General features: G+C 41.6%; 1 protein-coding gene across 1 annotated transcript in view; it reads right to left on the bottom strand.

The window, feature by feature from the left end:
• Positions 1-739: 739 nt before the first annotated feature.
• The window catches only part of LOC137635004 (methylthioribose-1-phosphate isomerase), a 41858-nt gene continuing 17165 nt past the window's right edge, over positions 740-25432 (bottom strand). Inside the window, exons 4-6 of the mRNA XM_068367608.1 lie at positions 10432-10640; positions 6872-7028; positions 740-959 (exon numbers count right to left, since the gene is read on the bottom strand). Coding sequence (XP_068223709.1) covers positions 832-959; positions 6872-7028; positions 10432-10640 — 494 coding nt within the window. The 3' untranslated portion in view covers positions 740-831. The remainder of the gene's footprint in view (positions 960-6871; positions 7029-10431; positions 10641-25432) is intronic.

Genomic DNA, 25432 nt, shown 5'->3' with positions numbered 1-25432 from the left:
TATACTATAGTTGTAGAAGGTCTTTAACTTGCAAACATTCAGATACAAATACAAATCTAACTGAAAATAACATATATAAGATAAAGAAATACTATAATAAAATAATATTACATCATTTACCCTTTTACCCCCAGGCTATTAGGAACTTTCCAACCCTTATATTTTTTTTCAAGCACATTTTGCAGTATATTTTTTTTAAATTGCTCTAACAGCCTTAATTTTCATCATAGAGAGGTCAGGTTGGTCTCATTTTCTTGGAAAATGCCTGAAGTTTCTCAAAAAAATTGACAAAAATATGAAAATAAAATTTTAAATAGCATTTTTTTGCAAGGACGTACCGGTACGTCCATGGGGGTAAAGGGATGAGTTTTGTGAAACGTACCAGAAGAAACTGGATGTGGCAGAGATGAGAATGTTGAGATGGATGTGTGGGGTGACAAGAAGAGATAAGATACGGAAGGAAGTAATTAGGGGTACCTCAGGAGTTAGAAAACTATCAGATAAGATCAAAGAAAGTAGACTGAGGTGGTATGGTCATGTCATGAGAAGAGATGAACAGTATATTGGGGGTAAAAGGGTTAAAACCAATTAAGTTAGTAAGTTGACGATCTTCTATACCTACAAATGACCTAAATTATTGATATCTAAAGGGATAATCTAAATACATATTGCAAAACAGACTAAGAAGATACTATTAGTATATCACTTGAAATTGATAAAGGATACAAATACAATAAAACCAAATATCCAAAATTTATGTAAAACTGTAAAAATATTCAATTACATTACACAATTTTCAATGGACTCTCAAAATTGGCTGACATGATCAATCTAGGAAGCTTGCGATTTAATCTTCTCGTACATTTCGGACGGCTTGAACACACCCAACTCGGTCACAATTCCGCCAGTAACCAGAGCAGCTGGGGTAACATCAAAAGCTGGATTCCAACAAGAGATGCCTGAAATGAAAATCCCTTTTATGCAAATGTCCTTAAAGAAAAAGGATAATATAAAGCGGGGTTTAACACGGTCGAACGGTTCATCGAACCTAGTTTTAGAACCTGCTTGCTAAACGGTTTGAAGAGGTGGAGTTGGCCACAAATGCATAGGGACAATGAAGCCCCGCCCACAAAAGTCCGGAGAACTCCAGGGACTAACAGAAGGCTGAATGAGGTCGTGCTCAAACATATACTCAATCTCCTTACTGACTAGATCCCTTTTCACGGGATTCAGCCGATAAGGACTTTGCTTAACAGGAGGAGCACTACCCACATCAACATCATGCTGGAGAAGATTAGTTCTACCTGGAGAATCCTGAAATAAATCTTCTCCAGCATGATGTTGATGTGGGTAGTGCTCCTCCTGTTAAGCAAAGTCCTTCAGATGTTATCAGGTGTTAACAGATTTTCTTTGAACCATTCCACGAACGGGTTCACCGACAAAATACCCCTTTCATATGTTCAAACATCACCTCAAACACTTGTCTGTCGAACCACGTTCGACGAACTGCTCAACCACGAAAACCAGCCTTAAGATAAAATTGAGAAAAATGGAATTCTGATAATAAATTTTGTTATTTCTACACTCGCCTGAGTTTGCTTGTATCTACGTTTACCCCTACAACTAAAAAATCCCTGTCTTCCTTCCTTTCAATAGACTTAGGTCTTTATGATAGTGAAGAGAAAATCTAGCAGTTAATGGAATTCAACCCATAGATGAAACTATTCCCTATCCTCTTGACGTCACAGGTCAGAGTGGGGAGAAGGATGGGCATGTAAATGAACATCGACTGAGAATAGAAATAACAAATTCTATTATAGAAATTCCATTCATTTCTATTCTCACTTGATGCTCATATACATCCCCATCCTTCTCCCCACTCTGACCTGTGACGTCAATGATGTATGGAGCGGAGACGTGGGCAATAAAGAAGACAGAAGAGAAGAAACTGGATGTGGCAGAATGAGAATGTTGAGATGGATGTGTGGGGTGATAAGAAGAGATAAGATACAGAAGGAGGTAATTAGGGGGTACCACAGGAGTTAGAAAACTATCAGATAAGATCAAAGAAAGTAGACTGAGGTGGTATGGTCATGACATGGGAAGAGATGAACAGTATATTGGGAGGAGAGTGATGGAAATGGAGGTACAGGGAACGAGAAGGAGAGGGAGACCAAAGCGAAGGTGGATGGACTGTATCAAGGATGACCTTCGATCAATGGGATTAACCGGTGATGAAGTGTGGGACAGAGGTAGATGGAGAAAGCTGGCCAGAAACATCGACCCCACATAGAAGTGGGAAAAGATGCAGACAAAGAAGATATTCAATTTATTTCTATGAACCTTCCAAGATGTTCATACTGCCAACTATCACACTGATAGTGGTGGATCACCAGTTAAAGAAAGATTTATAGCCTTCAAATGATAAAATTAACTAACAATCTAGATTAACTTGTAATATTATATATTTTGGTAACTATCCATCTCAAGTTAAATTTTGGAATACAAAACTCACATACTGTTTCCCTAAATTTTACCTCACTCTAATTACCTATTTATATATATTCCAACACCCTATAACTAAAATGTGAATTTCTATACACAAGAAATTGAAAAATAATTTTAACCCAAAATTACCATTATATCTTATTGCCCCAGTACTAAATCAATTGTTTGACAGCTTTGTTAGCATCTATACTCAATTTCTTTTCATGAGGAGCATTTGCACCGACTCGCAGCGGTGCCCCTTTAGCTCGGAAAAGTTTCCTGCAATCTGATTGGTTAGCATTATCGCGTCCAACCAATCAGCGATCAGGAAACTTTTCCGAGCGAAAAGGGCACCCCTGAGAGTCGGTGCAAATCTGCCTCAGTAAAAAGAATTGACTATAGTAGGTCTTGATCTGTAGGGTGGGTACCAGTTCACATTCACAAAGGACGTAATACATCCTTTGCATTGGATAGCCACAATGGCACTCACTGGTGAGCGAGAGTCCCCACTTGTAGGTGTTCCTCTAAATCATGCGTACTCTAGTTCTTGCCGTGTTTAATGTTTCCCAGTCTTTCCTGGGAAAGGATCAGATAAAAAATGACTACATAAGGGGGTCGACAAAGGTGGTGGAAATATCAAAGAAAGTGCAGGAAGGGAGGCTGAGATGGTATGGACACCTGATGAGGAGAGATGAGGACCACGTTGGGAGACATACTATGGAGATGGAGGTTCAGGGAAGAAGAAGAAGAGGGAGACCAAGAAAGAGATGGAGGGACTGTGTGAGAGGAGACTTACAGGAGAAGGGGATTGATGAGGCAGAAGCGCAGAATAGAAAAAGATGGAAACGGCTCATCCGCAACGGCGACCCCATATAAAAATGGGAACCAGCTGGGAAGAAGAAGAAGAAGAATCTTTCCTGTGAAGGTCTGTTCCACTTGGAGGTTGCTCATTTGGGCTTTGGATGGCATCATTTGGTGGACAATGATCCCATTCTTTCCATTTTCCAAGTCTAGTTTATCAACTGATCAAGATCTAAACTATCAAAGGTCATGAAGCTTTTCCTGGACTTCTGTCTTCTTACTATGTCACTGTGACCAAAAAGGGAATGTCTCATACAATGTTTTTGAAAATATATCCGTCTTTCTACGAGTGCCCCTGCGGATATATGGTGGTGCGATACCCACCAATCTGGAGAGTGCTGGCGGAGATGCTGATTTTAACCCTTTTACCACCAGGCTATTTGGAATTTTCCAACCCTTAATCCCCAGGGGTTATTTCATTTCAATCACATTTTGCAGTATATTTTTTTAAATTGTTCTAACAGCCTTAATTTTCGTCACAGAGAGGTCAGGTTGGTCTCATTCTCTTGGAAAATGCCTGAAGTTTCTCAAAAAATTATCAAAAATATGCAAACAAAATGTAAATACCATTTTTTTGCAAGGACGTACCGGTACGTCCATGGGGGTAAAGGGATGAGTTTTGTGAAACGTACCAGTACGTCCTTTGGGGGTAAAAGGGTTAAGGTGCCAGTTATTATGCAGCATGAGTTGTTATTAAGCTCAGGATCGATTTTGTGAGCGTGGCATGAACTAGACCACACTTTAAAGAATAAGCAGCATCAAAGTCACCTTCACCAACCTTTTTGTTTACCTTTCAAAAATAATTTTCCATAATGGTTGAAAAAGCGATACATTTTTAGAGTCAGGCTCTTCCTCTGTTTTCATCTTCCTGTGCTTAAGATCATCCCCTTTATTTACATGGTTTACTTTATATGCGAACTGCAGCACATTTGTTATCCAAAGGTCTCATTTAAGATGAGCTAACCAGCGATGAGATAGTGGCCAAGTTTACAAGCACCTAATGCACATTACCATCCAAAATGTGATGTAACCAATCAGTTTTTACAAAATCTTTAACACATTTTTTTCTGGGATTCATACGACATGCCACACCACAAGGTTATCTTAACCCTTTTACCCCCAAAGTACGTACTGGTACGTTTCACAAAACACATCCCTTTACCCCCATGGACGTACCGGTACGTCCCTGCAAAAAACTGCCATTTACAGATTTTTTTGCATATTTATGATAATTTTTTGAGAAACTTCAGGCATTTTCCAAGAAAATAAGACCAACCTGACCTCTCTAAGACAAAAATTAAGGCTGTTAGAGCAATTTGAAAAAAATATACTGCAAAATGTGCTTAGAAAAAAATAACCCCTGGGGGTTAAGGGTTGGAAAGTTCCAAACAGCCTGGGGGTAAAAGGGTTAAATTGCTTACTTTGACTTTTGCCTTGTAACCTAGTTGTCTGAAAAACCTGCTACGATTGTGGGAAGGCAAGGGTTTCACAGCAGAAAGGTCTAAAGTAAATAAAGAACTGGACGTTCTATAAGAGGATCTCAAATCTGCAATGCACAGTGACGCATCAGAGGTCTTATCGATTGGATTATTAGAGCCTCTAGATCCAACTTGAGAGGTGAGGTGAGGTGAGGTTAGGGTTCAAAGTGGGGCAGGTTAGATCAGAACTACTGTCTTCAATCTTAGCTTGCTGGCCTTCTTAGATTTCACAGATGCTAAAGAAGTTAAAAGCTTTTGAAGCTCATCATTAATTCAAAACTATCCTCATTAACCCTTTTACCCCCAACGGACGTACTGGTACGTTTCACAAAAGCCATCCCTTTACCCCCATGGACGTACCGGTACGTCCTTGCAAAAGAAATGCTATAAAAAAATTTTTTTTCATATTTTTGATAATTTTTTGAGAAAATTCAGGCATTTTCCAAGAGAATGAGACCAACCTGACCTCTCTATGACAAAAATTAAGGCTTTTAGAGCAATTTAAAAAAAAAATATACTGCAAAATGTGCTGGGAAAAAAATAACCCCTTGGGGGTTAAGGGTTGGAAATTTCCAAATAGCCTGGGGGTAAAAGGGTTATCCTATACTGAGTTCAGTGCTGATGTGTCATGGTCCTCAATAGCCCTTCTATAACCATCTGAACTATAAAAACATTTCCTTTTATGCTTTGAACTTTTAATATGGGCTGTAACCAGACACATACTTTTCCACAGGAGGAACAGAAGAGTAACCGTAAGGCCTCTGTAATCCTTACAACAGTTACCTAAATCCCAATATTATCCCTAAAACAAGACAAAGAAAATACAGATAATGATTAAAGTTAAAGTTGCGGGTTTTAGGTCTCCACTGAGACGATTTACATCGTTCTCCTCGGGCAACCATTAGCCAGCAGGGACTATCACTAGTCCCCTCTAACCTCCCCACCAGGAGCCACCCTGGGAGTACCCCCCGGTAGAAGGTCTCACGGTATTCGCGTCCCTGGCGGGGACCGAACTCGGGACCTCTGTAATAGAAATCCGCGACGCTACCAACCTTGCTATCCGGAGTACCCAGAACAATTCTCTTGAACAATCAATGTAGTAGTTGCTAAAAAAAATAAACCTGAACAATCTAGAATATGGGACCTATCATCAACCTGAGAGCAACACAGATTGACATGGAAAGCATTATGGCTTCCCAAGCCAATCAGTAGCAGTATGGCTTGCCCTTGTCAATCATTTATTTTCATTACCCTCTCGACTGTCTGATTACTTTACTAAAGGCCAAAGTCAGTAGGAAGGAAACAAAATGGGAATTTCTTAGTTTTATGGGTCAATATAACCGAGCTTCAAGAGAGAAACAATACGAACATCAGGAGAGGGTCATAGAAATAGTAAAATGGTCTTTTTTCAAGGAACACTGATGAAATAAACATAAGCAAATCATAATACAAATAATGAAAGAAACCCCTATAAAGAATGTTTTGTATTAGACATACAGGTCCTCAACTTACAAACTTAATTGGTTCCAAAAAATTATTAGTGGGTCAAATTGTTAGTAAGTTAAATTTTGACCTAAGGAAGGCCTAACCAGAATCCCATGCCCATGATTTCCAGCTGTTAAAGTCAACAAACAGTCGGGTTTCATATGAAATAGATTTCAGGTTATTACAAATGTCATTTTGTTTTCTGTATTTAACAATACACTATTTTTTATTATAGTATTTCTTTATCTTATCTTTGTTGTTATTATTATTATCATCATCATTATTAGCTAAACTACCCTAGTTGGAAAAGCAAGATGCTGTAAGCCAAAGGGCTACAACAGGGAAAAATAGCCCAGTGAGGAAAGGAAATATGGAAATAAATAAACGACACGAGAAAAAATTAACACTAAAATATTTTAAAAAGAGTAACATCAAAATAGATATGTCAAATATATTTTTGTTTGTATATCAGAATTCTTGCAAGTCGAATGCTTGCAAGCCGAGGACCTTCAGTAATTTAATAATTAAAACGAAAAATAAACGGCCACGAATAACCTTACCAGGAGCTGCGATCCTCACACCAGCCACCTCTGTCATTTCCTTGTGTGGCCTCTCTTCAATTGGAATGCTCTCGCCACTCAATAAGCTTGTGTCTATGGATGTTATGGGAGCACAGACGTAGAACGGCACCTCATGATACTTTGCCACTACCGCTAACTGTTAAAAAAGAAAAGAATTTTTTTCACAGTTATAGAACCTTTTTTTTAATAAACAAAATAATCAAGAAATAGAATTATTTAACTAAAATTAAGAAAAATCACTACACCTCATGATACTTTGCCTCTACCGCAAACTGTTAAAAAAAGAAGAGAATATTTTTCATAGTTATGGAACTCCTTTTATTAATAAACAAAATAATCAAGAAATAGAATTATTTAACTAAAATTAAGAAAAATCACTACACCTCATGATACTTTGCCACTACCGCTAACTGTTAAAAAAGAATATTTTTCACAGTTATAGAACTCCTTTTATTAATAAACAAAATAATCAAGAAATAGAATTATTTAACTAAAATTAAGAAAAATCACTACACCTCATGATACTTTGCCACTACCGCTAACTGTTAAAAAAGAAAAGAATATTTTTCACAGTTATAGAACTCCTTTTATTAATAAACAAAATAATCAAGAAATAGAATTATTTAACTAAAATTAAGAAAAATCACTACACCTCATGATACTTTGCCACTACCGCTAACTGTTAAAAAAGAAAAGAATATTTTTCACAGTTATAGAACTCCTTTTATTAATAAACAAAATAATCAAGAAATAGAATTATTTAACTAAAATTAAGAAAAATCACTACACATCATGATACTTTGCCTCTACCGCAAACTGTTAAAAAAAGAAGAGAATATTTTTCATAGTTATGGAACTCCTTTTATTAATAAACAAAATAATCAAGAAATAGAATTATTTAACTAAAATTAAGAAAAATCACTACACCTCATGATACTTTGCCACTACCGCTAACTGTTAAAAAAGAAAAGAATATTTTCCACAGTTATAGAACTCCTTTTATTAATAAACAAAATAATCAAGAAATAGAATTATTTAACTAAAATTAAGAAAAATCACTACACCTCATGATACTTTGCCTCTACCGCAAACTATTAAAAAAGAAGAGAATATTTTTCACAGTTATAGAACTTCTTTTTTTAATACGACAAAGTAATCAAGAAATAGAATCATTCCACAAAAAATTAAAAATAATCACTACACCTCATGATACTTTGCCTCTACCGCTAACTGTTAGAAAAAAAGAATATTTCTAAAAGTTATAGAACCCCTTTTTTTAATACAACAAAGTACTCAAGAAGTAGAATTATTCCACTAAAATTGAGAACAAATTTACATATTTAAAGATATGATTTCGTTCACATTCAAACAGTGTTTATGGGACATAAAAATTAATTGATTTCTTCCTCTATTTTGAGTCCTGTTTTGGATGTAAATAGAATTATTAATATTATTATCATTATCAATTGTCAAGCTACAATCCTAGACGGAAAAACAGGATGCCACAAGGAAAAAGGGCTCCAACAGGGAAAAATATTCCAGTGCAATAACTGGCTTAAATTTGCAAAATTCCATTCATCCAATAAATTAGATTTTCACTGGTCAGAGACACTAAATTCATCTATATGAGTCATAAGATATGGAAGTATCAAGATAAAGACCCAAACAAAGGCTAAAGATATCCTGGGAAAAAGGGGAATTAGTGAAGACTTAGACTAGAGAAGTTAAAAGGACTTATTTGATATCTAATCCCATTAAGGGAAAAGCCACTTGTAAACATTTACGATGATACTGATGATGGATTATAGACTGATGGGATAGAATCAAGATAATAGTCACTGTATATATACTCAGGGAGTGGTGATCTAGTCACTTTTTCTCTTCGGCCTCTAGAGAGCGGTTGTCTCCTCTCTCTCCTCTTCAAGGTTGCTTGAGGCTACACTCGAGCACACTAATCTATTTTATTTCTCTTCCTCTTGTTTTGTTAAAGTTTTTATAGTTTATATACAAGATATTTATTTCAATGTTGTTACTCTTGGAATATTTTAATTTCCTTTTTTCCTTTCCTCACTGGGCTATTTTCCCTGTTGGAGCCCCTGGGCTTATAGCATCCAGCTTTTCCAACTAGAGCTGTAGCTTAGCAAGTAATAATAATAATGGACATTGAAGTACCATACACAAAGAACAAACTTTACATCCGCCCAGTTAGATACTAACAAAAAATAGCTTAACCAAACCACTGAGCTAAATATTACGACTTATAAGGCTGGTCTAAATAGCTTGTTCTTAAGCAATAGGCTAAATTATACAGTATTTTGTCTTATAAATTATAGTTTCCTAAAGCTTTATAACAGTATAGACTGAAGATGTTTAGCAATCCAACAATATTTCTTTAGTTATTAATTCTACCTATCATCTGGCTACTACCTTGTCGTACTTGGCGTCTATTCATTATTCACTGTTCACTTCTTAACCCTTTTACCCCCAGGCTATTTGGAAATTTCCAACCCTTAACCCCCAGGGGGTTATTTTTTTCCCAGCACATTTTGCAGTACAGTATATCTATTTTAAATTGCTCTAACAGCCTTAATTTTTGTCATAGAGAGGTCAGGTTGGTCTCATTCTCTTGGAAAATGCCTGAAGTTTCTCATAATATTATCAAAAATATGAAAAAAAAATTTTATAGCATTTTTTTGCAAGGACGTACCGGTACGTCCATGGGGGTAAAGGGATGGCTTTTGTGAAACGTACCAGTACGTCCTTTGGGGGTAAAAAGGTTAACAGGAGCTTAGTCATGCGCTACAGTAAAAGATTTGTAATAATGTACTGTATTACCATTTCTCCAATAATTAATCTAAAGGAACAGATAAGCCAACTAGAGGGGCACTAAGTAGAGCACAGCCATCCACCATGGCGACTTATTTTTTTACCTTGACCTTTGACCTTAACCCTTTTACCCCCAAAAGGACGTACTGGTACGTTTCACAAAACTCATCCCTTTACCACCATGGACGTACCGGTACGTCTTTGCAAAAAACTGCTATTTAAATTTTTTTTTGCATATTTTTTATAATTTTTTGAGAAACTTCAGGCATTTTCCAAGAGAATGAGACCAACCTGACCTCTCTGTGACAAAAAATTAAGGCTGTTAGAGCAATTAAAAAAAAATATACGTACTGCAAAATGTGCTTGAAAAAAAATAATCCCTGAGGGTTAAGGGTTGGAAATTTAAAAATAGCCAAGGGGTAAAAGGGTTAACATGTATTAATTAAGTTTGAAGTCGTAACAACAATGTCCGACTTATGGTTTATTGCATGAATTAGACATTTTGCTTGACTGCGGCCTTGCCCTTCGAAAATTTAATCGTTTCCAGCTTTTTACATAACAGTTCATCCCTGCAAGTTTCATTACTCTACGATTAAAATTGTGGCCAAGAAGCTGTTCACAAACACACAAACAGATTATAAAAAATAACCTCCTTCCAACTTCGTTGGCAGAGGTAAAAATTATAAAAAGCTAAGGCCCTTAGTATCACTTGCCTGATAAGTACCAATTTTATTAGCGGTGTCACCATTGCGAGTCACTCTGTCGGCACCCACGACGACAGCGTCAATTTCTTTAGATTTCATGAGGGATGCTGCCATGCTGTCACATATGAGGGTTGAGGGTATGGATTCGAATACCAATTCAAAAGCCGTGAGTCTGGCGCCTTGGTTGTATGGCCGAGTCTCGGTGCAATATGCGTGGTCTAGAAAAGGAAAAGAATATAGTAGGTCACCAAGTTGCAGAATTTTCATGAATTAACAGTGAAATAAAGTGAGAGAATGATGGTAATTTAAACTTCAATTTCAGATACTTTGATTAACCAGAACATAAATAAACACAGTTTTCAGCTCTTATACCTGGTAAACATTTAGGCAATACACTTACATAATTAACCCTTTTACCCCCAGGCTATTTGGAAATTTCCAACCCTTAACTCCCAGGGGTTATTTTTTTTTCAAGCACATTTTGCAGTATATTTTTTTTTAAATTGCTCTAACAGCCTTAATTTTTGTCATAGAGAAGTCAGGTTGGTCTCATTCTCTTGGAAAATGCCTGACGTTTCTCAAAAAAATCATTAAAAATATGCAAAAAAAAATTTAAAAATGTTATTTTGATAATAAAATAAATTTTTGAATATACTTACCCGGTGATTATATAAGCTGCAGCTCTGCTGCTCGACAGAAAACTCTACGTAAAAAATCCGCCAGCGATCGCTATGCAGGTAGGGGGTGTACTTCAACAGCGCCATCTGTCGTGCAGGTACTCAGTACTCATTGTAAACAAAGAACTCAATTTTCTCCTCGGTCCACTGCGTCTCTATTGGGGAGGAAGGGAGGGTCCTTTAATATATAATCACCGGGTAAGTATATTCAAAAATTTATTTTATTATCAAAATAACATTTTTCAATATTTAACTTAGCCGGTGATTATATAAGCTGATTCACACCCAGGGGGGTGGGTAGAGACCAGCAATAAATGTTTACATTATTATGAGCTAAGGATTTTTTATTTCATTTTAGAAGTTATCAAAATAACAAACATAAAATAAATAAGTACCTGGTAAGGAAGTCGACTTGAACAATTACTCTGCCTTTTTAAGTACGTCTTCCTTACGGAGCCTCGCGATCCTCTTAGGATGCTGAGCGACCCCTAGGATCTGAAGTATGAAGGGTTGCAACCCATACCACAGGACCTCATCAAAACCTCTAATCTAGGCGCTTCTCAAGAAAAGAATTTGACCACCCGCCAAATCAACCAGGATGCGAAAGGCTTCTTAGCCTTCCGGACAACCCAAAAACAATAATAAAAACATTTCAAGAGAAAGATTAAAAAGGTTATGGAATTAGGGGAATGTAGTGGTTGAGCCCTCACCCACTACTGCACTCGCTGCTACGAATGGTCCCAGGGTGTAGCAGTTCTCGTAAAGAGACTGGACATCTTTAAGATAAAAAGACGCGAACACTGACTTGCTTCTCCAATAGGTTGCGTCCATTATACTTCGCAGAGATCTATTTTGTTTAAAGGCCACTGAAGTTGCGACAGCTCTAACTTCGTGTGTCCTTACCTTCAGCAAAGCTTGGTCTTCCTCACTCAGATGGGAATGAGCTTCTCGTATTAACAGTCTGATAAAATAGGATAAAGCATTCTTTGACATAGGCAAAGATGGTTTCTTAACAGAACACCATAAAGCTTCTGACTGTCCTCGTAAAGGTTTAGTTCGTCTTAAATAGAACTTAAGAGCTCTCACAGGGCATAAGACTCTTTCTAGTTCATTTCCAACCATATTTGATAGGCTTGGAATATCGAACGATTTCGGCCAAGGACGAGAAGGTAGCTCGTTTTTGGCTAGAAAACCAAGTTGTAAAGAACATGTAGCCGTTTCAGATGAAAATCCGATGTTCCTGCTGAAGGCGTGAATCTCACTGACTCTTTTAGCTGTGGCTAAGCAAACCAGGAAAAGAGTCTTCAAAGTGAGATCTTTAAAGGAGGCTGATTGTAGCGGTTCGAACCTTTCTGACATGAGGAATCTTAGTACCACGTCTAAATTCCAACCAGGTGTAGCCAAACGACGCTCCTTCGTGGTCTCAAAAGACTTAAGGAGGTCCTGTAGATCTTTGTTGTTGGAAAGATCTAAGCCTCTGTGACGGAAGACTGATGCCAACATGCTTCTGTAACCCTTGATAGTCGGAGCTGAAAGAGATCTTTCTTTCCTCAGGTATAAAAGGAAGTCAGCTATTTGAGTTACAGAGGTACTGGTCGAGGATACTGATACTGACTTGCACCAGTTTCGGAAGACTTCCCACTTCGATTGGTAGACTCTAAGGGTGGATGTCCTCCTTGCTCTAGCAATCGCCCTGGCTGCCTCCTTCGAAAAGCCTCTAGCTCTCGAGAGTCTTTCGATAGTCTGAAGGCAGTCAGACGAAGAGCGTGGAGGCCTTGGTGTACCTTCTTTACGTGTGGCTGACGTAGAAGGTCCACCCTTAGAGGAAGAGTTCTGGGAACGTCCACTAGCCATCGAAGTACCTCGGTGAACCATTCTCTCGCGGGCCAGAGGGGAGCAACTAACGTCAACCTTGTCCCTTTGTGAGAGGCGAACTTCTGCAGTACCTTGTTGACAATCTTGAACGGGGGGAATGCATATAGGTCTAGATGTGACCAATCTAGGAGAAAGGCATCTATATGAACTGCTGCTGGGTCCGGGATTGGTGAGCAATATATTGGGAGCCTCTTGGTCATCGAGGTTGCGAAGAGATCTATGGTAGGCTGGCCCCATGTGGCCCACAGTCTCTTGCACACATCCTTGTGTAGGGTCCATTCTGTTGGAATGATTTGTCCCTTCCGACTGAGGCAATCTGCCATGACATTCAATTTGCTTTGGATGAACCTCGTTACTAGAGAAATGTTTAGATCTTTTGACCAGGTGAGGAGGTCCCTTGCGATCTCGTACAACGTCATAGAGTGGGTCCCTCCTTGCTTGGAGATGTACGCCAAAGCCGTGGTGTTGTCCGAGTTCACCTCCACCACTTTGCCTTGAAGGAGAGACTTGAAGGTTTTCAAGGCCAGATGAACTGCCAGTAGCTCCTTGCAGTTGATATGCATTGTCCTTTGACTCGAGTTCCAAGTTCCCGAGCATTCCCGACCGTCTAATGTCGCGCCCCAGCCCGTGTCCGATGCGTCCGAGAAGAGAACGTGGTTGGGAGTCTGAACAGCCAGGGGCAGACCCTCTCTGAGGCTGATACTGTCCTTCCACCAAGTCAGGGAAGACTTCATCTTCTCGGAAATGGGGATCGAGACCGCTTCTAGCGTCTTGTCCTTTTTCCAGTAAACAGCTAGGTGATATTGAAGAGGACGGAGGTGTAGTCTTCCTAACGATACGAACTGTTCCAGGGATGATAGTGTCCCTATCAGACTCATCCACTGCCTGACTGAACATCGTTCCTTCTTCAGCATGTTCTGGATGCATAACTGGGCTTGACTTGTTCTGGGGGCCGACGGAAAAGCCCGAAAAGCTAGACTGTGAATCTCCATCCCTAAATACACAATAGTTTGGGATGGGACCACTTGAGACTTTTCCATATTGACCAGGAGACCCAATTCCTTGGTCAGATCTAGAATCCACTTTAGATCCTTCAGACAGCGACGACTGGAAGAAGCTCTTAGAAGCCAGTCGTCCAAATAGAGGGAGGCTCTGATGTCCGCTAAATGAAGGAATTTGGCTATATTCCTCATCAGCCTCGTAAACACAAGAGGAGCTGTGCTTAGGCCAAAGCACAGGGCTTGAAACTGGTAGACAACCTTTTCGTAAACGAATCTCAGAAAAGGTTGGGAGTCTGGGTGGATGGGGACGTGAAAGTATGCGTCCCTTAGGTCTAAAGAGACCATCCAGTCTTCCCTTCTGACCGCTGCTAGAACGGACTTTGTGGTCTCCATGGCGAACGTCTGCTTTGTGACAAAGACATTCAGCGCACTGACGTCTAGCACCGGCCTCCACCCTCCTGTCTTCTTTACCACTAAGAAGAGACGGTTGTAGAAGCCCGGGGTTTGATGGTCCAGGACTTTGACTACCGCTCCCTTTTCTAGCAAGAGAGACACCTCCTGTTTCAATGCTCATCTCTTGTCTTCCTCTCTGTACCTGGGAGAGAGATCGATGGGAGACGTTGCTAGAGGGGGTTTTCGTACAAACGGGATCTTGTACCCCTCTCTGAGCAACTTCACAGATTGTGCATCTGCGCCTCTCTTCTCCCAGGTCTGCCAGAAGTTCTTGAGTCTGGCTCCCACTGCTGTCTGAAGAAGGTGGCAGTCAGACTCTGCCTTTAAAGGACTTGGTTCCTTTCTTCTTCCCACGTCTCCCTTCAGCACGAGCACCTCCTCTGCTGGAGGCTCTGCCACGAAAGGGCGGAATAAATCTGGACGCTGGAGTGTCCATCCTTGGTCTTGACAAGGTAGGCAAAGGGGTGGCTTTGCGTGCAGAGGACGCAACCAGGTCATGGGTGTCCTTCTGTATCAAAGAAGCAGCAATCTCCTTAATCAAGTCCTCTGGAAAAAGGCACTTAGAGAGAGGAGCAAACAGAAGTTCTGATCTTTGACACGGTGTCACTCCAGCTGACAGGAAAGAGCAAAGGTTCTCACGCTTCTTGAGGACTCCGGATACAAACGATGCAGCAAGCTCACTAGATCCGTCACGTATGGCCTTGTCCATGCAGGACATGATGAGCAAGGAAGATTCCTTCTCAGTCGGGGAGATCTTCCTGCTCAAAGCTCCCAGACACCAGTCCAAAAAGTTGAAGACCTCGAAGGCTCTAAATACTCCTTTCAACAGATGGTCTAGGTCCGAAGGTGACCAGCATATCTTAGAGCGTCTCATGGCTAGCCTGCGGGGAGAGTCTACAAGACTTGAGAAGTCGCCCTGGGCAGAGGCAGGAACTCCCAAGCCGAGAACTTCTCCCGTGGCATACCAGACGCTCGATCTGGAAGAGAGTTTATCAGGGGGAAACGTAAAGGCTGTCTTCCCTAGACTCTTTTTGGACTGCATCCAATCTCCTAAAACTCGTAAAGCTCTCTTGGACGAGCGTGCGAGGACGAGTCTCGTAAAGGCAGGCGAGAATGACTGCGTACCTAAAGCAAACTCTGACGGAGGAGAGCGCGGAGCCACAGACACAAACTGGTCCGGAAACATCTCTTTGAACAGAGCAAGAACTTTTCTAAAGTCCAAAGAGGGTTGCGTGGACTTGGGCTCGTCAAGGTCCGAATGTGGTTCATCAACGTGTGCCGCATCGTCATCATCAGAGAGTCCATCATCCGAGAATTGAGGAGGAAGCGGCAATGGAGTAGGTATCGGCTGGTCAGCTGAGTCCGGTCGCACGGGTGCACGCGTGACTGAACCGGACGCAACGTCATGGAACTGTTGCCCAGTCTGTGAGCTGGCAACAACCATAGCAGCGCGGGGACGCACAGCGTCTACTCCAGACTGTCTAGTCTGATGTGGGCGAGCAGAGGCAACCACACTGGGTTGCGGAGGTTGACGCACCGCGTCAAAACAAAACAACTCTGACGGTTGTTGTACCTCGCGAACGTCAACGGAAGGTTCCGTGCGTCGCTGAACGTCAACATGCGGCTGGCAGGGTACACTGGAACGCATGGGTGGCGGGACTCTCTCAGCTGGAGTGCGCAAGAAGGTCGCCTCAGCGTCCACAGGACGCACAACCGTGGTTGGTTGTAAGCAAGAGGTTGGTGCAGCAGCAACCTTCTCCGCACGTAAGTCCTGCATCAGAGACGTTAATTGGTACTGCATGGTCTGCAGCAAAGACCACTTAGGGTCTGCAGGAGCAGGTGCGGCGACAGACGGTGTAACTGCCTGAGGCGGTACCGCTTTACCTCTCTTAGGAGGTGAGCAGTCATCGGAAGACTGCAGCGAGTCCGAACTGACCCAGTGGCTACAACTGGGCCGTTGGACTTGCGCGGAAGGGACCGACTTGCGCTTAAGAGGTCGTGAGACCTTGGTCCATGGTTTCTTACGAGAAACCTCTTCCGCAGACGAGGAATAAATGGGCTCTCTCGTCTTTGTGTGGGTGGGGCGATCTTGGGTAGATACGCCCGAAACCACGGAGGGAACGTCTGTACGCTGATTAAAGCCTCTCGAACCCATTGGTCGTACGACATTGCTTCTCCCCTGGACTTGGGAGCTTGCAAGAGGTCCCGGACTAGGAGGACGACAGGCACGAACAGACGAACCCTCAAGCGCAACACTATCCACAACACTATCACTCACTTTATCACTTCCCACTGCACTCTTACACTTCAGCTCCTTGACGTCCGCCATGAGCTGGTTACGGTCACTAGCCAAGGACTCAACTCTCTCACCCAGAGCTTGGATGGCACGCATCATATCAGCCATCGAAGGTTCCTGAGTGCCAGAAGGGGGATTAGGAGCAACCACTACAGGGGAAGGAATAGGTTGTGGGGCATGAGGAGAGGAAAAATCAACTGAACGAGATGAACTTCTCCTGACTCTATCTCTCTCTAGCCTACGTGTATATTTCTGGAATTCGATAAAATCGAATTCCGAAAGCCCAACGCATTCCTCACATCGATCTTCCAATTGACAGGTTTTATCCCGACAATTGGAACAAACGGTGTGAGGATCGATAGAGGCCTTCGGAAGACGCCTTGAACAGTCCCTAGCATTACACTTCCTGAATTTTGGGACTTGAGAAGGGTCAGCCATTTTGAATTGGTCAAAGGGGAATTCAAAAACTATCGAAAGTCATCAACAAATAATCCGATATCAAAAAAAGAATGCAAGGATTTATTGAAGAGAAAGCCTGCACAGCGAAAGCTCAAAACTAGAAACGTGTACTTCACCAAATAGTTGTGAAAACAAATCCAGTTAGCAACAGCGAATTAGTAGGTCTTGCCGGTAGCACGACAGAGAGAAAATTGAGTTCTTTGTTCAATGAGTACTGAGTACCTGCACGACAGATGGCGCTGTTGAAGTACACCCCCTACCTGCATAGCGATCGCTGGCGGATTTTTTACGTAGAGTTTTCTGTCGAGCAGCAGAGCTGCAGCTTATATAATCACCGGCTAAGTTAAATATTGAAAAAGCAGTTTTTTGCACGGACGTACCAGTACGTCCATGGGGGTAAAGGGATGAGTTTTGTGAAACGTACCAGTACGTCCTTTGGGGGTAAAAGGGTTAAGAGATGTCAGGTCTCAACCAATTCTGATATATTTTGATTTACTAATGCATAAACAGACACTGTCTTCAGATTTTATACCTGGTAAGCACTTAGGATATACATTTACATAATCAACTGATGTCACGTCCCAACCAAATTTCAGATATCGTCACCCTCATATACTAACTGCCTAAGTCATTTTCTCCACTTGTTGGAAAATCAAAAAAAAACCTCATTTCCTAATTGTTTATATCATTATCTTGAGTTTCAATTCACAAATTCTTAACAGAAGAGTTTGTGAATTAGAATTTGTTAATTGAAGCTCAACACAATGATATGAAGAATTAGGAAATGAGAAGGTTTTTTTATTTCCCAACAAGTGGAGAAAATGACTTAGGCAGTTAGTTTATGAGGGTGACGATATTTTGATTTACTGGTACATAAACACTTAAACAGACACACTCTTCAGCTCTCATACCTGGCAAACACTTAGGCAATACATTTACATAATCAACTGATGTCAGGTCCCAACCAACAGACCAGGCCTACTGAACATTCAAACTATACACTAACTTATACATTAACGTTCTGTTGTAAACACCGTAAATTTATACATCTTTTATTTGAACTATGTAACTTCTTCAACAAGTATCTCATCCACATTATTCCATTAATGCTCTAAACTGCTTGACTATATTTGCCCATTTTTATCAAATCCCATCTCAAACCATTTCTTGCTTGAAAGTACACTGAGGTACTGTATGCTGCTTTATCTTATTTCTCTTCCTTTTGTTATTTTAAGCTTTTTTAGTTTATATATGAAAGATTTATTATATTGTTACTGTTCTTAAAATAGCAGCAGTAGGGGATTCAGCATTATGAAGCTTCATCTGTGGTGGATAACGGGGGAAGGTGGGCTGTGGCACCCTAGCAGTACCAGCTGAACTCGGTTGAGTCCCTTGTCAGGCTGGGAGGAACGTAGAGAGTAGAGGTCCCCTTTTTGTTTTGTTTCATTTGTTGATGTTGGCTACCCCCCAAAATTGGGGGAAGTGCCTTGGTATATGTATGTATGTATTCTTAAAATATTTTATTCTAATTGTTAATTACTTCTCTTGTAGTTTATCTATTTTCTTTCCTCATTGGGCTATTGTTCCTGTACGAGCCCTTGGGCTTACAGCATCTTGTTTTCCAATAAGGGAAAACAAGTACAAATAATAATAATTTCTACACTCGAGCATAATGTGTAGGTAGTGAGAATCCTGACACCTCGTCAATCAGTGGTTCGACAATGCCATTATGTCGACAGCCCATACCCTAGCGGTAAGCGAATGTAAGAACACATCTGTGACTATGTCTCAAGCAAAATACATGCTAAGGTTTTCAAGTAGACACACTATGGTTCACCCAGACTCACTACACTCCCCCTCGTCATTAGGAGGATGGAACATGATGTACAAAATACAATACATTATGTCTGTCTGTTAAGATTGCCTTGCCTTATGCAAGACACAGACTCTTGCGTTGGCAGCCCGTAAGCGAATGTAATTGTAATTTACTTTAATTTACTTTGAAAGAGGGATAAGAAGAGCAGGAAGTGGGTAATGCGGACAGAAGAGGAAGACGCTGGAAAAAGAAGATTCTAAGTTTGATAGTTTTACTTAATACTTATTATCGTAACAACGGTATAAAATGTATAAACTGAGGAACAAAATATGATAGCTACAAGCTACATGGGGCAACCTGTATTCAATGTAACCAGTTGACCAGATGTTGGATGCTGTTACCCCAGAAAGGGGAAGATGAAGAAAAGAAAGAGCCTATCATTCTTTTACATCATCCCAGGCTAAAACTTTAACCTTTGTCCTCGATCAACTGCTATTAAGTCCTGTGAGCGGAGCCAAGGTAGTAACACCATTCCCTGAATAGCTACCACAGGGCCTAGAGAGAACACATCTAAGAACCTGTGTGTCACGTTTTGCAGGTAGTGGGCTGTGAAGGTGTATCACGCTTCCAGAGGCTAGTACAGTGGTAACGTGTTTGCCTCGCATTCGCGTGGCAAGAGATCGATCCCCGCCCTGGGCCGTGAGTTTAAGCTGTTTACTGGGGAGGCTACTGCTGTGGTAGGGCACCACAGTGGGGGGTTGGGCTTGCCCGGCTGACGTTCTGGTGAGCATCTATTCTGATGGAACTGGAACTGAAACCAGACACCTTTAACCTTTAAAAGGATCTTTCTGAATGCCAGGGACATGCTTAAACCCCTGATATTGTGAGCTCTGGGATGTGTCCCACTTTGTGAGGAAGATGAAGGTTTGAAACACGGTCAGCGACCTCTCTGGCTTATGCAAAGATTGTTTTCATAGTCATCTTCTTAACTATTCGGTCACTAAAAGAAAGATGTTCCTACAGGGACAAGTTCCATGTGTGTATCTGAGGCAGCGCCTTAGCAACCTCATCGAACACACAACAACTGCTAAAAAAGATTGGTTCTCTCCTTGTGAGTCCAAACCTGAAAAGATGTGACCTGGTACCAGGTATCGACATATTTTGAGTTTTAGCCACAAAGTCAGGAATGAAAGAGGTAAAAAAAACTTTGTCTCCATCTTCTTGATTAAGCAATGTCACAAGAGAAACCATAGATCCCACTAACTGTTCTGGTTGAGGATAGAGAGAGAATAAGGACCACTTCCAACATAAGCTATGGTCCGTCGCCAAGGACAGTGGTTCATATGAAGACTTATCTACGGGATGTAGAACTATGGGCATCTTGCAGGGCAAAGGTCTCCCTTTCGACAAAAAACAGACCCATTTCCAACTTCGAGTGTGCATGCACAGTTCTACTGAAGAGGAAAGGGTCAACCCATTTTAGCCTCAAGACCTGTTTCCAGGCTGAGCTATAGCCTTTCACTCTTGACACTGAGCAGTTTTACCTCTCATAGAACAGTAAAATAGAATACAGTATAAGGAGAATAGAGGCTCCGAAAGAACAGACAGCCCTTCCAACGATACCAACAACAGAAACAAGGCCCATTTTGCTTGATAAACTGAGGAGGATGCCCTCCTGAACTATCCAAACATCATTTTAACTTTTGCTGGATAACCTCCAAGAGTGAAAATGTAGGGACTCCACTAAATTGTGGAAGATCCCGGTCGCGTGGTTGTCTTAACCAGTTTGGAAGGGGAAGCAACTCCCTCATAAATGCCACCAGAGGCAGTGGAAGGACAGTGTATCACTACTTGAAACCAAAGTGGACCAACGAGAGTCGTATTGAGGTTGAAAGTCAATCTGACACTGTTGAGAACCTTCTTTAATAGGCAAAATGGGGAAAAGGCCTAGACCTTGAGAATGTCCAAAGGATGTCAAAAAACATCCTCTAACGCCACCTCCGGTAATGTTACTAGGGTGCAATATACCGGGAATTTACGGTTGAGGGATAACGCAGGACAAGAAACATCCTCTAACGCCACCTCCGGTAATGTTACTAGGGCGCAATATACCGGGAATTTACGGTTGAGGGACAACGCAAATGGTCTATCAAGTCTGGCAATCAGATCGCAAAGCAACTGGCTTCTAATAAATAAGGCTGAAAATGTTGAATCAATAGCACCTGCTAGGATGCTTTTTGCTCACGTGTCCATCAGAAAACCTTGAAGGGTCGGTGAAAAGACACCGATTGAAACAGACTTCCTTCGTAGAGGAAACTGATCCTAAGATTTCATGGATGTCTAACTCCAAGGAGATCAGGATGAGCTTTCATCCTTGGCCACCGTAATGAGTTAAAGGGAACGCCATAGCATTAATCAAGTTCCCAACTCAAGGAAAATACCCCTGAGATGCTATAGTGTCATACTGGGAACAGTGATCAAGAGCATAGAAGGAACTTGCCCCAGTTTCCCGCCAGCAGGAAGAGAGGTCTGTCCCCACCGACTACTGAAATCAAAGTGGAGTCGTAGTGAGTGACAGGAGAAGTGCTGCTTCCCTGGTATCAACTGGTGTTGTTGACATCTCGTTGAAATTAACAACAGTGTTCCGGCTTCCCTGAAGTCATACTATGTAAAGAACAAGGGTTTGTATTCTTGTCGGAACAAATGGGCTCTTGAAACATGGTTATAGGGTGTTGGTGTCCCATTATTTTCAACAGTTATTATTTACTATTCAACAGCTTACATATTACAGGTTGCCTAGGAAACGTATTTACATCCTCCTTCGATGAAAACCCTGACCTCTTGCATCCATCCTGTAGGGATCAGAGCATTTACCTCGACAGACATGAAGTCTATATGGTCAAGTTAGTTAATCGGTGGTTCCTTTTCACCCAGAAGTTGTACCATTTTAGGTTTTTAGAATTGAAACCAAAGCCTGGAGCAGCAAACAACAGGTTTGGCAGTGTTCTCTAGACTTAAGATCACTGGGTACACAAACACCATCCATAGTAAGAAAAAAATACAGGTCCTGAAAATGTGCACAAACGGTAACAACGACACTAATAAAAACAAAATACTTTACCAAAAGAAGCAGAAGTATTTTTGTTGAGTGACAAGACTATCTTCCGTTATATATCATGAGCCCTTGGTCAAAATAACTGGCCTCATTAAACTACTTTGATAAGAGTAACAGTAATTAATTTATAATTACAACAGCACGCAATTATCTGGATGCATCGAAGGTCTGGCCTTCGGATGAGTAACAAAGACTATAGAAAAGGGATTTTGACGTAGGAAAAATCTATTTCTGGGCGAAGGACCTGTGCCGCCCAGTGAATAAGCTCCATTTAAGCACTTATTCTTAGGTAATTTACTGCTAAATATACCAGAGAAAAAATGTAAAGGAGTGCTAGGTTAACTAGCTCGCTCACCTAATGGTGTCGGTATAAAATTGGGCGTATAATCCAGAGGTCCCGCACTATTTAGATTAATCCACGACAGAGAACCCCAATAGAGGAGAGCCGTTCAACCTCACTCGGTACTACTACAATGCATCCGCTCAGAACCCAACTCCTTAGCACCCAAAGTTTGGGGACTCCAAGGGAGAGGAGCTGGGAGGGTTCACTGGGCGGCACAGGTCCTTCGCCCAGAAATAGATTTTTCCTACGTCAAAATCCCTTTTCTGGGCTCGAACCTGTGCCGCCCAGTGAATCTATACAAGAGAAAAATGTCACCAAACTTGCAAAATAAAGGAAAAAACATAAGCGTAAGAGAAATACAGGATGCTTTAATCAGAGATGAGTACCAAAAAACAATTATAAGGGTATCTTAAATATTAACATAAATCCAATAAGGTAGGTATAATAATGCCGTGAGTGATAATATATACAGATAAAAATTTACAAATATAATAACAGTATTCAGGTGCGAGACCAACGAATACAATAGGGTATAAATGAGGCAGGTAAGAGGGAGAGATAAAGAGTCAAGGCATTAACCTGTGAGTTACTGGGGAGTAACTACGCTCCCTGCGGCTACTGTAGAAAATTTTAGGGCTTCCAAATGTTTAAGGTAGTGTTTCTTGAACACTGACGGTGATCTCCACCCTGTATACCTGGAAAGGTCTGTAAAATTCATGTGGTGAAAGAAGTTCACCGAGGTGGCAACCGCCCTGATATCATGTGCAAGAGGAAAAGAGTCAGGGTTAGCTTGTTTAATAAAATACAAAATTTGTTGCCTGATCCCTTTAATAGTAATGGTACCGCCTTGTTCTCTAACGAATAGAGGCCCCGAGGAGTTAGAGGAGGTCCGGGATAGATAAGACCTAAGAGTAGTGACAGGGCACAGCGACGGATCTTGCGTGAGGGGAACAATTTTCCAGGAGGTCCATCTGTTTTGAGGGTCTTCATTCTTAGCCAAAAAGAATTTGTTAGGAGAAAGAAGGACCTCTCCTGAAGGCAGAAAGTCAATATGACCCGGGTCTCTCGACAAGGCTGCCAATTCAGAAATTCTTGCCCCGGAAGCCAAGCTCACTAGGAAAAGTGTTTTCCTGAGAAGGGGCATGTAATCACAAGAACTGTTAATGGTATCAGAAGCCAATTCGAGTACGTCATTAAGGAACCAGGTCACCGGGGTAGGACGAGTAACCGGTTTCAGTCTGGCACAAGCTTTCGGAATTGAAGCTAACAAAGAGTCGGTTAAGTCTATGTTAAAACCCACTAGGAAGATCTTTTTCAGAGCCGATTTAATAGTGGTGATAGTATTGGCTGCCAGACCTGATTCTAATAAAGATCTAAAGAAAGTGACTGTAAGGTTCAAGTTCATACAGTTCACGTCTGAGTCTATTAAAAATTTTGCCAACTTTTTAACTGCAGAGTCATACTGACGGATGGTGGAATCCCGTTTATCTGATTCTAGGAACAAGGTGTTTTGAGGATCAATATTGGCACCATGCATAGCCGCAAACTTCATAAAGTCCATAAAGTTAGGGCGCTCTGAATGTTTGAGAAAGCGTACACAACGCGTGTTTGTACTATCTGAGACAGAACCGGATTGGGTATCGGGTGAGGGTATAGTCTCAACTCCCGCAGGAGAGGATACCAGTTGCTCTTGGGCCAGTTGGGTGCGACCAAGGCTACTTGTCCCTTGAAGGATCTCAGTTTGTCTAGAACTTTCAGCAAAAGATTCACCGGGGGAAAGAGATAAATCTTTTCCCAGTTGTCCCAATTCTGTGACATGGCGTCTGTGGCGTAAGCCTGAGGGTCTAGATTGGGAGCCACATATACTCTCAATTTGTGGTTGGATTCCGTGGCGAAGAGGTCCACTTGGAGGCCGGGAACCTGAGAGAGAATCCACCGAAATGACTTTAGATCGAGTGACCATTCCGATTCTAGAGGGGAGGTCCGGGACAGGGCGTCTGCCACTACATTCCGGACTCCCGCCAGGTGGACAGCTGAAAGATGCCAACGGTTCGAGGCTGCTAGGGAGAATATGGCTACTAGAACATGGTTCAGAGGCCCTGACTTTGACCCGCCTCTGTTGAGGCAGCGGACCACCACTTCGCTGTCGAGGACCAGACGAAGGTGTTGTTTCTTGGGAAGAGCGAGACGTTTCAGGGTTAGAAGAACTGCCATGGCCTCTAGCACATTGATGTGAAAATGGCGGAACAAGGGAGTCCAAAGACCTTGAACTTTCTTGAGCTGAGAATAGCCGCCCCAACCTGATAGGGATGCGTCTGTGTGAATGATTAATTCCGGGGGCGGAAATTGAAGGGGAACTGACTTTGACAGACTGTTTGCTCTTGTCCAAGGAAGAAGTCTTTCCCGTAGAATGGGAGGAAGGCGGACTTTCCTGTCCCGGAGCTTCCGGTTCGCCCTCGAACGCCAGACACGATTGATATCTTTCAATTTTGCCTTCAGAAGAAGATCCGTCACTGAGGCAAACTGAAGGGACCCCAGAATCTTCTCTTGAAGCCGTCTGGAACTTACTTTGTCTTTGAGAAAACGTTTGGTGTTCCTTGCAATCTCTAACCTCTTGGGTCTGGGAAGACACAGAGTATGAGATATAAGATCCCATTGCAGGCCGAGCCATTGGAACTTCGATTTTGGAAGAAGACGGGACTTCTTGAAGTTGATCTGGAAGCCTAGAGATTGAAGATAATGGATGACTTTGTGAGTGGCTTTTAGGCAATTTTGGGAGGTGTCTGACCAAATGAGCCAGTCGTCCAGATAGGCTACTACTTGAATCCCTTGATTCCTGAGTTCCTGAACAGCGACTTCTGCTAGCTTTGTGAAGATCCTTGGGGCAATGTTGAGCCCGAAAGGCATCACCTTGAAGGAGTAACTTTTGTCCCCTAAGCGAAAGCCTAGGTACGGACGGAAGTGTCTCGCTATCG

This window comes from Palaemon carinicauda, chromosome 45 (genome assembly GCF_036898095.1).
Source record: "Palaemon carinicauda isolate YSFRI2023 chromosome 45, ASM3689809v2, whole genome shotgun sequence".
NCBI classification, from domain to species: Eukaryota; Metazoa; Arthropoda; class Malacostraca; order Decapoda; family Palaemonidae; genus Palaemon; species Palaemon carinicauda.
This window is presented reverse-complemented; position numbering and strand designations above follow the sequence as displayed.